This window comes from Phyllobates terribilis, unplaced genomic scaffold, assembly GCF_046119375.1.
Source record: "Phyllobates terribilis strain yellow unplaced genomic scaffold, ASM4611937v1 Scaffold_33__1_contigs__length_13283291, whole genome shotgun sequence".
In the NCBI taxonomy this organism is placed as follows: Eukaryota; Metazoa; Chordata; class Amphibia; order Anura; family Dendrobatidae; genus Phyllobates; species Phyllobates terribilis.
This window is the reverse complement of record NW_027362793.1, coordinates 12,848,134-12,862,289: the sequence shown is the minus strand read 5'-3', so window position 1 is coordinate 12,862,289 and position 14,156 is coordinate 12,848,134. Positions and strand designations below refer to the sequence as shown.

General features: G+C 46.9%; 1 protein-coding gene across 1 annotated transcript; it reads right to left on the bottom strand.

The window, feature by feature from the left end:
* Positions 1-12,721: 12,721 nt before the first annotated feature.
* On the bottom strand, positions 12,722-13,639 carry LOC141180617 (olfactory receptor 8G18-like). Its single transcript, XM_073660697.1, has one exon. It carries the CDS (start codon positions 13,637-13,639, stop codon positions 12,722-12,724), a length of 918 nt encoding a protein of 305 aa, XP_073516798.1.
* Between the last annotated feature and the right edge of the window lie 517 nt (positions 13,640-14,156).

Sequence of the window (14,156 nt, the reverse complement as noted above, 5' to 3'; positions counted from 1 at the left end):
AAGACCCCTGGAAGCATCTCTGACCCCAAGGTCACTGTCTAAAAGTGTGCCCATCAGAAGTGATCCTTGCCGCATCAGAAGATGCAGACTTGCAACTATCCCCGTGCAAGTCCTTGTCCCAGGGCAGTGTTCAATTGTACCTCCCCCATTCCTTGCAATGCAAGCGAAAATATGCAGCCAACCACCCACCCACCCGCAGGCTGCAATACCATACTGCTAGCTTTCACTTGAAATGGAGCCTTTTAGTTTGGAGGAGGCCGAAGCTGGCCACTACCTCATGGCCGCTTCGGCAGCGAGGTATCCATACTCTGTCCCCAGCCGCCCGGCGGCCGCGTGTCCACGCTCAGTCCCCAGCCGCTAGGTGGCGGCCAGGTGTCCATACTCGGTCCCCAGCCGCCCTGATTTCTCCTGTCACCTTCCCCCACACTTTTCTTAGCCTGGCCTACTTTAGGGCAGCATTGGACGAGCCCACCAGAGAACCAGACTCCTCCGGTGGGCCCTGGCTTCTCCATCAGGGGAGTTGAGAGTGCCTAGGTGAGGAGCATGATGATGATGATAGAAGTTAGCATCTGCTTTGTTTTCTTGGAATGCAAGCGCATGTATGTAGTAGCGGCTAGGCCTGAGGTGGTCCGCGTTTTGGCGCATATCCTACCTCCTCCGAGGATTGCTGGATGTTTTCCTGCTACTATCCCAGTTCTATGACTCCCGTTAAAACAAAGCTTCAGGTGATAAATGATGGATGAGGTGGTGGCAAAGGAGAAAGAGCAGGAGGATCAGGGACCATTCACATCAATATCAGGCCAGTCAACCAGATATGTCTTGTAGGATATGTTTCTGTAACAAAAGGAGCGGTTCGGCTACACAGTTATAGGGCATACAGTGAGTGCAATGCCTACCAAAAATTTCGAGCCACTCCAATGCCCCTTGGAAATGACATGGAGGTCAGAGGGCGTTAACTAAACCTTTTTTTCCATTTATAGCAACTGGGTCTCCCGTGCACTGTTGGCCTAAGCAGTGAATGGAAGGCTTTCCAAAAATTATGAGGAACTGCAATGCCCCTTACAAGAGCCATGTGTGGCACCCCAGGGGTCTGGTCACCACAGTAATAGAGATATTACGTCGGAGAGCAAGTGGGAGGTTTCCTGGTCAGGATCCCTTAAACATGCAACATCCTCCTGCCCCAGTCTTGGGAGGGGAGAATTCTGCCCTTATAAACTGGATCTGGGGCGGGGTTGAGTGAGTCAGAGAACAGTCAGAGTCAGAGTGAGAGCAAGGGAAAGTAACAGCAAGGAGCTCTGTAGGAGCTAGGAGCTAAAGACCAGGGGCTGGAAGCTGAGCAGAGCTCGCCCTGGCAGAAGACAATAGGAACCGGACACAGGAGTCCGAAGCTGTGAGGACTTATATATCCAGCAGCAGAAACCAGCCGGCAGGGGATTTCAGGTCCTCTGGCCATAGAAGCCCGGAGGCTCAGTCACAAGCAAGGGACCAGCACCGCCGTCGTGGAGCGGAGGCTAACAGAAGGCCCCAAGTCACCAGCCATACGGTTGAGCACTACACGGTACACTCAGGGACGTGGGCTACTTCTACCCGCTTACAGCAAGGTAGCCAGGAAGAGTGCAGACAGACGGGGAGGCCTACAACTCCACCTGGCCAGGGGAACTCCTGCTTGCTCACAGACTGACCAGGCATCTTATGCTAGCCAGTACTCCCGGGAGGGTCTACCTTATAATCATCAGTAAAGACCCTGAACTGCACTGCAAAGACTCTGAGTCATTCCTGCTGCGCTCGTGCACCATCACCCCCATCATCCACACTCACTGCCCTGAGGCTATACTCCTCCCGAGGGGAGTTATCCCATTCTATGCTGCGCACACAACACCAGCCTCAGCGGTCTGCCTCGCAGCGGTGGTACTCCCTGACCGCAATCCACGGGTGGCGCAGTCGGACAATTAACCTCAAAACCTAAGAAAGACTGCCACTGGTTTGACCAGCCTGAGCCACGGGACCGGGTCACCGCCACGGAGACTACAGACCCCAGAGACCCGGCACCGGGTATCCCACACACGTGTACACACGGCCCAGGGGGCGCGTCACATGCAGTACAGCATATTACAAACATAAGTCCCATTATTGGGGAGTGGGTGTCCCATAGTATTTGCTTATGCTTTCCCAGCAAAAGCTGCCAAAAATTAGGACGGAGCAACTTGCAATGCCCCTTACAAGAGCCATGCAGTACAGCATATTACAAACATAAGTCCCATTATTGGGGAGTGGGTCTCCCATAGTATTTGCTTATGCTTTCCCAGCAAAAGCTGCCAAAAATTAGGACGGAGCAACTTGCAATGCCCCTTACAAGAGCCATGCAGTACAGCATATTACAAACATAAGTCCCATTATTGGGGAGTGGGTCTCCCATAGTATTTGCTTATGCTTTCCCAGCAAAAGCTGCCAAAAATTAGGACGGAGCAACTTGCAATGCCCCTTACAAGAGCCATGCAGTACAGAAAATTACAAACATAAGTCCCATTATTGGGAGTGGGTGTCCCATGGTATTTGCTTATGCTTTCCCAGCAAAAGCTGCCAAAAATTAGGACGGAGGAACTTGCAATGCTGGCACCCTGGTATAGTGGTGGTGGAGGCTGAGGATAAGGAGAAGAAGATTAAACAGCCGAAACAAGGAAGCGTATACCCATGTGTGGGTGTGAAGCCGTGCATGTGAATACACCTCCCGAAATAACACAGTGGATTTGACTTTATGTTACTCTGCTGTCATTTGGTGGTGATGAGAAGTCTGGCCCAATCCAGCCCTTGTTCATTTTGATAAGGGTCAGCTTGTCAGCATTGTCAGTTGACAGGCGAGTGCGCTAATCAGTTATAATTCCCCCAGCGGCACTAAAAACACGCTCCGATAACACGCTAGCGGCAGGGCAGGCCAGGACCTCCAAGGCGTACAGAGCGAGTTCATTCCAAGTGTCCAGCTTGGATACCCAATAATTAAAAGGCACAGAGGAATCACGGAAGACGCTGGTACGATCGGCAAGGTACTCCCTCACCATCTTTTGAAACTTTCCACTCCTTGTGAGAGTACCCCGCGCCTCAGGGCCTGTAAGCTGGGCGGGTGTCAGAAAACTGTCCCAGAACGTTGACAGTGTTCCCCTGCCTCTGCTGGATTCGAGTTGCATCTCTCTCGCCTGTACGCCTTGGTTGGGAAACGAACTGTGACCTTTGCCGCTAGCGTGTTCAGATGGGAATTTTTTTAAGAGTTCTGCAGCAAGGGCCTTCTGGTATTGCCCCATTTTTGTAGACCTCTCCACCTCAGGAATAAGAGAGTGAAAGTTCTCCTTGTAGCGGGGGTCTACAAGTGTCACCAACCAGTAATGACTGTCACCCAATATTTTGACAACGCAAGGGTCACGGTTAAGGCAGCGTAACATAAAGTCAGCCATGCATGCCGGACTGGTAACGGGCAAGATTTCCGTGTCCTCACCAAGATGACGACTGACCATGCTCTCCTCCTCCTCCTCCTCTTCCTCCTCCCCCCTGTCCTCAGGCCACCCACGCTGAACCGACGGTATGACACTTGTACAGGTACTACCGTCTACAACGCATGATAGCATCTCCTGTTCTTCCTCCTCCTCCTCCTCCTCTCCCTCATTGTCCCCCAATGCACGTTGGGATGAGATGAGGCGGGGCTGTGTGTAATCGCCCACTACGGCTTCTTGATCCATCTCATCATACTCTGGCTGCAATGCCTCCTCTTTAATTCTCTGCAGAGAGCGTTGCAAAAGACAGACAAGTGGGATGCTGACACTAATGATGGCGTCATCGCCACTCACCATCTTGGTGGCCTCCTCAAAGTTTGTCAGGATGGTACATATGTCAGACATCCAGGTCCACTCCTGAGGTCTTATGTGTGGAGTCTGACCTGAATATCGACGGCCTTGTTGCAGCTGGTACTAGACAACTGCTCTCTTCTGCTCACAAATCCTTTGCAACATGTGGAGGGTAGAGTTCCAACGTGTGGGGGCATCACACACCAGTCGGTGTGCCGGAAGCTGCAAACGCTGCTGCAACACAGCAAGGGCGGCGGAAGCTGTAGCCGACTTGCGAAAATGAGCTGACAGGCGGCGTACTTTCACGAGCAGATCTGGCAACTCGTGGTACGATTTAAGAAACCGCTGAACCACGAGGTTAAGCACATGAGCCAGGCATGGAACGTGTGTGATCTCACCTCGCCTCAGAGCCGCCACCAGGTTACGGCCATTGTCACACACGACCATGCCGGGATGTAGGTTCAGCGGTCTAAGCCACAGATCTGCCTGCTCTTTCACAGCTGTCCATAACTCACAAGCAGTGTGAGGTTTATCACCTAAGCTTATGAGTTTCAGCACAGCCTGTTGCCGCTTGGTGGAAGCAGTACTGCAATGCTTCCAGCTTGTAACTGATGTGGTGTTATCTGAGATGGAGGCTGAACATGAGGAGGAGGTGGAGGAGGATGCGCAGGAGCTGTACACTGTGGGGGCAACTCTGACTGACATAGGGCCCGCAATCCTCGGTGTGGGGAGGATGTGTTCCGTCCCAAGGTCCGACTGGGTCCCGGCTTCCACTATGTTTAACCAGTGTGCCGTCAGAGAGATGTACCGTCCCTGACCACAAGCACTTGTCCACGTGTCCATTGCCAGGTGGACTCTCCCAGTAACTGCGTTGTTGAGGGCACGGCAGATGCTTTGGGACACGTGCTTGTGTAGTGCGGGGATGGCACACCGGGCAAAATAGTGTCGGCTGGGGACCGAGTAACGAGGGACGGCCACCGCCATAAGATTGCGGAAGGATTCTGTCTCCACCAGCCTAAAAGGCAGCATTTCCAATGCAAGCAGTCGTGAAATGTGCGAATTTAGGACTGTGGCCTGTGGGGCGTTAGCTGCGAATTTTCGCTTTCGTTCAAAGGTCTGGGATATGGACAATTGAACGCTGCGGTGGGACGTGGACGTGGACGTTGATGCTGTTTCTTGAGAAACTGCCATAACAAGTGAAGACTGAGAGGAGGGGGCATCTTTACATGCAGTATGGACAGGGGATTGCCTTGCACACACAACAGGGGGTTCTATTGCACGCACAACACTGGAAGAAGCAGTGGTGACACCCGCTGACACTGGTCGTGGACCCTGGGTTTCGCCCCACAAAGTCGGGTGCTTTGCTGCCATGTGCCTGATCATGCTGGTGGTGGTCAGGCTGGTAGTTTTGTCACCCCTGCTGATGCTGGCATGGCAGGTTGAACATATGGCCTTTTTGGGGTTATCAGCAGAGTCTTTAAAAAAATTCCAGACTCTGGAAGACCTACCGCTTGTACTGGCAACGTCCCTCGTGTTGGTGTTACGGGGAACGGTTGCCTGCCTTCTGTCTGCGGCCACCATACTGCTTCTTCCTGCCTGTTGGGGTACTCTGCCTTCCTCCCCCTGTGTGCTGCTGGCCTCACTCTGCATGTCCTCCTTCCACGTTGGGTCAGTTACTAGATCATCCACCACCTCCTCCTCTTCCACTTGCGCACCACGATCCTCCTCCTCACTTCCTGGCAATTGTGTCTCGTCATCGCCCACCTCTTGTGACAGATTGCCAACGTCGACTTCCTGTGGCCGTGTCTGTTCAAACATTTGGGCATCGCAACATGGGATCTCCTCTTCCACCACTTCAAGCGTATCAGGCAAGGGGCCCAAATATGGAAATGGACCAGTGAACAGCTCTTCAGAGTGTCCAAGTGTGGGATCACTTGCTGTCTGACGACACTCAGCATGGTGGGAGGAAGGAGCATCAGGGTGAGGAGGAGTATGCGGTCGAGACTCACGGCTACTAAGAGTTGACCGTGTGGAAGACAGACCGGAGGTGGTGGTGCCCAGGTAACTGGAAGTATTGTCTGCTATCCAATTAATAACCTGTTCACACTGATCAGTTCTCAATACTGGTGTTGTTCTGTGCTTCCCTAGTAATTCGGTCAAGAAGTGGGAGTGAGAAGATGTGGCTGTTGGTTGTGGCACATTTTCACCTTGGCCACGGCCCCGTCCTCTGCACGAACCATCACCAGAACGTCCACTTCCACGTCCCTTGCCACGCGCCTTGCCCATTGTAAATGAAGTAAAATAGCTTACACTTGCACTATTAATGGAAAAGGGTAATAAAGAGTAGATTAGAACCGTGGAAGAGGAAAATCACAGTTATTGTTTACTGGGGTATACCACACTTTTTTAAATAGAGATATTTGTGGCTGAACAGTGAGCGACACACTCAAACTGCTTTTTTTTTAGATACCAAATGCCCAAAACTGGATAGTGCAGCGATTTGACCCGTGGAACTGCGAAAACACACTGGGATGTCGGGCCTACACAAGACTATTTTCAACAGATATATTTTTGTGTCACAACAGTCAGGAGACACTACTGTTTTTCTTTACGGAAAAAACTACCAAAACCTGAATAATAGAGATTTTTTACCGTGGGATGGCAAAACCACAGTTATTGTTTACTGGGGTATACCACACTTTTCTAAATAGAGATATTTGCGGCTGAACAGTGATCGACATACTCAAACTGTTTTTTTTTAGATACAAATGGCCCAAAAGTGGATAATACAGAGGTTTGAACCGTGAAACTGCAAAGCCACACTTGTATTTCTCGGGCGTACACCAGACTATTTTCAAGAGATATATTTGTGTCTGAACAATCAGGAGACACTATTTATTTTTTACGGCAAAAAATGGCAAATGCAGGATAATAGAGATGTTTTACCGTGGAACAGCAAAACCACAGTTATAATTTACTGGTGTATACCAGACTTTTTTGAATATATATATATTTTCGGCTGAACAGTGAGCGACACACTCAAACTGTTTTTTATAGATACAAATGGCCCATAGAACTGCAAAACCACACTTCTATTTCTCTGGCCTACACCAGACTATTTTCAACAGATATATTTGTGTCTGAAAAATCAGAGGCACATTTTTTTTTAATAAGATGGGTATTTGTACATTGTGAAGGAGGAAAAAATAAAGAGGATTTAGATTAAAAAAAAGGATTTTTCCTGGCCCCCGGGACCTGGAGCTAAGTCCAGCAATTTCAGCAACAGGAGCAGCACACAGGACTGTAATGCAGCGTTTGCTGGTATAACCACTGCGTCTCCTATACAGCCTGCCTGCCTGCCTGCCTGATATACCTGGGATGGATATTATTCCTGAGAAGGACTGTTTGTTTGATCTGGCAGCCTTTACAGACCCTACACTAACTATTTTGCAGGATATATCTCTCCCTAAATCAGCAGCGCTGTCCCTATACTGTCTGATCCGGAGCGACTGTGTCCAAGATGGCGGCGCCCGGTTTTAAATACTCGAGGTGACGCTGTGCGGCCAGCCAATCACTGTAATGCCCACAAACAACATGGCTGCGGCATTACAGTGACTGGCTGGCAATCCCTGCTTGTTCATAGGCTCTGTAAAGAGTGCCAAACATGCAGGGCGGAGACCCGAGCTCCCGCCCGAGTAACCCGGAAATGCTCGGTGCTCGCCGAACATCCCGAGTAGCGTGATGCTCGGGCGAGTACCGAGCAGTGTCGAGCATGTTCGCTCAACACTAATAATGATACATCAAATCATGTCTGATGTTTAAACCCGCTGGTACACGTGTATTTAAAGTATAAATCCACCAACTTTCTCTATTAAGGAGCTTTCTCCTATAATTATCCACCAAGTCTCCACCAATCGCCACAGCCCACGGAGGGGCCACCACAGTCAGTGAATCCTTCCTTATTTAGTATAGAGTCTACCAATACTTTGGGCGTGTTAGCCCAGCTGTGAAGCAAGCTGCACCGCCTGTGTATCTAATAATAATTTTTAACTGCATCTAGCCTAGGCAGACTGTGGGGACCCCCAACTAAACCCAGACGCTCTGCATGTAACCCAGCCAATCATTTGATAGTATTGCTAGTAGCAGAGTCGCATGGGCTCTAAACCTTGCATAGCCTGTGCATTTTTTCAGATCGATAAGGTTGACCCAACTCGTGTTATCTGTAACATTTGTCACCAAAAGCTAAGTAGAGGCCAAAAAATCCATAGTTTGAGTACTTCATGCATGAACCGTTACATGGATATGAAGCATAAGTTGCAGTGCGAAACTCACTATGTTACAATGCGGCCTAGCGGGTCGGGACAACCACCATCTGCCCCACCTGTGTCATTCTGGGGAGACTAAAAGCTTGAGGATTTTGGAAAATCACCTCACCAACCATTTTAAGGAACTCTGGGACAATTGATGCCACTTAAGTGGTGTCTGTACCACAATTTTGGGAAAAAATGGAGACTCTTTTTGGAGTCCCCTTGCTGTGCTTTACATGACGTTGCCATCGTCAATTCCAGGTGGGTCGGGTCCCCCCCCATTTTAACCATAAGAAACTATATACACTATGGCTTGGGGTAACACAGATGGTTGAGTCTGAAGAGCTGTTTACTCATACTATAGCCTGGGAATCAGAGGTCTGCTCCAAAGCTTCAGTGTCTGCTAGTCAGCGGAGTAGCCACCGCCTGTAGATCTAATTACAATTTTTTTTCTCAAAGTCAAGTTTTTTTTATTTTTGTGTTGAAAAAGTACAAGAAAATGCAATATACATAGTAAAAGGGGTAGTATAACTATAAATCTATGCATAACGACAGTACATTGGGGGGGGGTACAGGGAGTGTTTTCCATCAATATCCAGTTCAAGCATGTATTTTTCCATTTGAAAGATAGAGAGAGAGGGAGCGGACCACGGCAGACCACCAATCAATAGAGTGTGATTATGATCATTGTTGTGCCGACATCACAGATAACTTTAGTTGGGGGCTAGATGGTAGGCGTCTTTTCCAGTGTCGTGGAATGACATTCTTAGACGCCTGTATTAGGTAGCCTATTGATGACCTTTTATAACTACGTTTACTTATTAGTAACATTGATAAAAGGAGGGTTTCTGGCATATTAGGGATAGTCAAACCAGTTATTTTCTCAATCATGGGAACCACCTTTGCCCAAAATGAATTTATTATAGGGCATGCCCACCATATGTGTGACATTGTCCCTTCCCCCCTCCCCACATCTCCAACATCTATCTGAGACCACTGGATACCATCTATGAAGGACTGCTGGTACCCAGTACCATCTAGAGATAATTTTGAAGGAGGTTTCCAGAGCTTGGGACCCTATTGAGGTTTTATGTGTTAGTAAGAAACATTTATCCCATTGTGAGTCAGAGAAGGACTTCCCCAGTTCCCTTTCCCATGCACCGCAGAATCCTGGCCTATTGTCAGTTACATGGGCAATGAGGAGATTATACAGTAGGGAGGTGGAGTGTGTAGGGGGTGACAATGATAGGCTCAATTTTTCAAAGTTTGTGAGATCTCTATGAAGATGTGTGCACTTCTTCACAGTTGAATAGAAGTGTTGTAACTGGCTATATTCAAAATTAGCCTTCGGGGAAGTGGCTCTTCCCTGTAACAAGTCATTGAGGGGGAGCAGCGAAGTATTGGAGATGACATGAGAAAGCAATATCGGATGGGATTTATTTGAACCGAGAAATCTATTTGCAGATAGTCCTGGTGGGAAATCTGGATTATCTGTAATCGGGAGCAAGGGGCCCTGGGGGTCGATTGAGGATAAGCTTTTTTTTGGGATCTCAAAGCCAAAGCAGTGGCATAAGTAATATATGACATGAGGCCAAGAGAGGGGACAATTAAATGGGCGCACCATGGGAGAGTGGTAAGAGCTTTAGGACAAATGGATTGAGCTATTTTGACCCACAATTTCCCCTCTGAATGATGGAAGAAGTTCAGGACTCTAGTGTGTACTGCTGCCATGTAATACCTTCTACAATCCGAGAGGCTAAGGCCCCCCTTTTGGTTGTGTCCGATCATAACGTCCCCCCGAATGCGTGGACACCCACTTGCCCAGAAAAATCTGCAAAAGCTACTGCGTAGTCTTTTCCAAAAATTTGAGGGAATTACCACGGGAATGGTTTGGAAGAGGTATAAGTGTTTAGGTAGGACGTTCAATTTTAGTATATTTATTCTGCCGAACCAGGAAAAATCCTTCACTGTCCAAGAAGTAAGATCTCTATGGAGTTGTTCAATAAAGGGCCCAAAATTAAGATAAAATAGATGGGAGAGGTCTCTATGAATATGAATTCATAAGTATTTGATTCCCTGTGAGGGCCAGGCAAAGGGAAAGCTGGACTGGATGGAATCCTGTATGGATTTGGGGAGGGAGAAATCGAGGGCCTCAGACTTCGCTGCATTGATTTTAAAATTTGACCATGTACCAAAGTGATCTATTTCAGCCATAACAGCAGTGATGGATATATGTGGTTGAGTGATATATACTAGGACATCATCAGCAAATGCAGAGTACTTGTACTCGGTGCCTCCCACCTCAATCCCCCTAATATTGGGGTTATCGTGAATTGATGAGAGCAGGTGCTCCATCACTAGGATGTATAAGAGAGGGGACAGAGGACATCCCTGCCTTGTCCCATTTGTGATTAGGAAAGGTGATGATAATGTTCCATTTATCTTCAGCCTAGCTGACGGATTGCGATACAGGGCCATGATTTTGGCTATAAAAGGGTCCACTACCCCAAGCTTTTTAAGAGAATAATATATGGCGTGCCAGGAGACTCTATGGAATGCTTTCTCAGCATCCAACGAGAGTATCTAATTACAAATTTTTAACTGCATCTAGCCCAAGCAATACTTTGGGCCTAGTAGCAGTGTCTGCTAGTCAGCGAATTAACCCAGCTGTTAAGCAAGCTACACCACCTGTAGTTTGTACACTTAATTTTTTCAAAGGAAATGGTTCGGGCCCCCGGGACACTCAGTGAAGAGCATCGGGGAGGCACCCCAAGGCACAGGGGCTGCGACTGGGGGTAGGACGCCTTGCGGTGGACCGGCAAGCTCAATCCTTATAAAAGCTTTTTAACTGCAGCCGCTTTAGTGGACGCTACTGGAACTGGAATTACCGCGGCTGCTGGCATGAGACTTGCCCTCCAATAGATCCTTGTAAAAGGATTTAAAGTGTATTCATTCAAATTAGAGAGACAATTTAAATTAAAAAGATTAGACCTGCCTCCACCGCAGGGGGCTCGCTCGACCCACCAGCGGACAGGCACCAGTATTGGGAGAGGGGGGCTGGCCGTCAGGGTCCACCACAGCTCTGGCACAAACCCGGTGACACGGAGGTCGCACGGGCAGGAACGGACTGGCCGTGTCGGCTTCGCACTTTTTTGGTTTTAGAAGGGCATGACATGCCTATATCTATGCCTCCACCTCCTTTTACTTCTCCAACTCTTTTCTTTTCACATGAATATATGTACTTGTCACTTTTCCATGTGTTAGTTGTGTCTTCTGAGCACTTTGTCAGCTTTTGGACACCTTTGAAGTGTTTTCTATGTGGTTTCTATGTGTTTCTTTGAGTTTTTGTTTGCCTGCCATTGGTTTTAATGGTGTTCGAAGGTGTTCGACGAACCGAACTCGAACACTATGGGGGTGGCTCAACACTACCCACGATGCGCTTTTTAAGTGTTTTTGCAGCGGCAATTCCGCTGCAGAAATGCTTGAAAAACGCTTGGTAGAAGGCCTGCCATGTTCCCCAATGATAATCCGCATATGCTGTACACATGCAGCGGAAATTTCCACTGCGGATTATCTTTGCGAAAAAACCCCGCAGCACTAGCTATTATTTTGCAGAAGCGCTGAATTTTCGCCGCCATTGACTTGCATTGGAACACATGACATCCGCATCACTGCTCTGTACAAGCGAATTCCTTGCGTTTCAATGTGCGGATGGTACCCGGGTCTGGAGAGGTGGAGACTCTCCTCCGGACCCGGGTACCATAGAACCTGTAAAAAAAAAGAATAAAATAAAAAATAAAAATGATACTTACCTTCTGATGGCCCTAGGTGTCTTTGTCTTCGCTTGCCAGCAGATAGCGATGGACTGAAGGACCTGCGCTGACGTCATTAAATCATGTGACAGCAAGTCCTTCAGTGTACCGTGAACTGCCGGCAAGCCGAGATGCATCGAATCAAGACTCCGGTTGCCATCAGAAGGTAAGTATAGATTTATTTTTTTATTTTTTACCATTCTTTAAGGTCACACTATAAAAATCCATGCCGTTTGCATGGATTTATATAGTGTGACCAAGTTGTCAAGCACTTTCCATAGTGATGCTAAAATCGCTTGGAAAGCGCTTGTCAACCCGCATGCGGAAATGCAAGTGAAGAACGCTTCACATCCGCATGTCCCTGTCAGGAAAACGCATGAAAAATCCGCATGTACAATCTGCATGCGTTTTTTCTGCCAGGGAAATGCAGAAACGCTCAGGAAAAAATCCGGAGCATTTCTGCATCGTGGGCACATAGCCTCAATGTATGGAAGCTTTTTGTAACCATGAATTGTGTATTCATTAATTTCATTGCCCCACATCTCCTATTTTAAAAACTAGAGCTAATGATTTAGTGATATGATAATATTCTGTTACTTTATGGCCAAATAAATTTAGATAACCTCATTTGAATGCATTTACAAAGAATTCATGTAAATTTGTTGAACAGTGTAATTACTGCTATTCTTCTATAACAAAAATGTTCATCCCATGAGTTACTGTAAATTCGTCTTCGTCAACTTTACGTGATGAATACATCACTGATATTTCATTTAATCCTCAATAACCTCCAAAGAGCTCTCAGGATCTCACTGCTGCGTAGGCTGTATATGAGCGGGTTCACCATGGGCACCACCGTGGAGTAAAACACTGATAAGATCTGCTTGAGGACCATGGTGCGGTCTGAGAATGGCATCATGTACTCCACTGTACCTGCCAAGTAGAAAATTATCATGACAGTGAGGTGGGACAAGCAGGCGGAGAAGGTTTTTCTTCTTCCTTCCTTTGACTTAATACGTAAAATCACACGGATTATTCTTACATATGACAAAAAGTTACAGAAAAGCGGGAAAAATCCCAACAACACAAGCTCAACATAGAATAGGATATAAAAGTCATGGAAGCCACCACTGGATGCATAGAATACGTCTATGGCACCACAGAAGATGTTATGAATAGTAACAACCTTACTGAAGGGCATTTTAAGGAGAAAATTTATAAATAGTGAAGAATTTAGAGCGGCAGAGATCCAGATAACAACAACAATCATGATGCAAATAGTCTTGTTCAGAATCCGGTGGTAGGACAGAGGATGACAAATCGCAACGTATCGGTCAAATCCCATGACGAAGAAAAGTATGTCCTCCACACTGGCTCCCGTGAAGAAAAAGTACATCTGGGTGAAGCACTGGGTGAAGGATATCAGGTCATTCCCTGATAATAATATATGGAGAAGTTTCGGGATAACGACTGTGGTGTAGCAGATGTCTATGACGGATAAGTTACAGAAGAATAGATACATGGGGGTGTGTAGATGGACATCCAGACATATCAGTGCAATAACCACTGAATTCAAAGTGATTGTAATCAAATAAATGGATGAAAAAATCCAGGCAATCCGCGGCATATCATTGGCTTTTAATGAGAAGGGCAGAATATGAAATGTTGTGTATGTGTTGTTGTCCATGAGATGTTGACACATATCTGCAAAGAAGAAAGATTTCAGAGAATAAATATAATTATTTTCTACTTTTAGTCCATTGAAAAAAATTATAAGTAAATTTGATAATTCTGAGAATAAATTATTAACATAAGGGTAGAAAACTGCAACATTTTTCTAAAGTTCAAAAATATTTAGATTTAAGAGTTCTCAGTGGTTGATACCTTTTAATGGCTAAGTGAAAAGATGGTAACAAATTGCAAGCTTTCGAGACTACTCAGGTCTTTTCATCAGGCTAGTATAACACAAAATCTGAAGAGTCACATATTCATACACAATAAGACACAAAAATAATGCAATAGGTAAGACAGGTGATGAAAAGCAGAGAAAGTGTTAAAGGTCATCATCAGTTTATATTCTGAGACTCTCCTTTCTCTTTGAGATTTGAAGTTGCCTTTTAATACAAGTAATTTCATGTCTTTTATGCTGTGATCAGGGGAACAAAAATGCTTGGCTACAGGTAGATCTATTATTTTTTCTATAA

Excerpts from the sequence above, each read along its gene's own strand:
- LOC141180617 (XM_073660697.1), bottom strand. The coding sequence starts at position 13,639 with ATGGACAACAACACATACACAACATTTCATATTCTGCCCTTCTCATTA.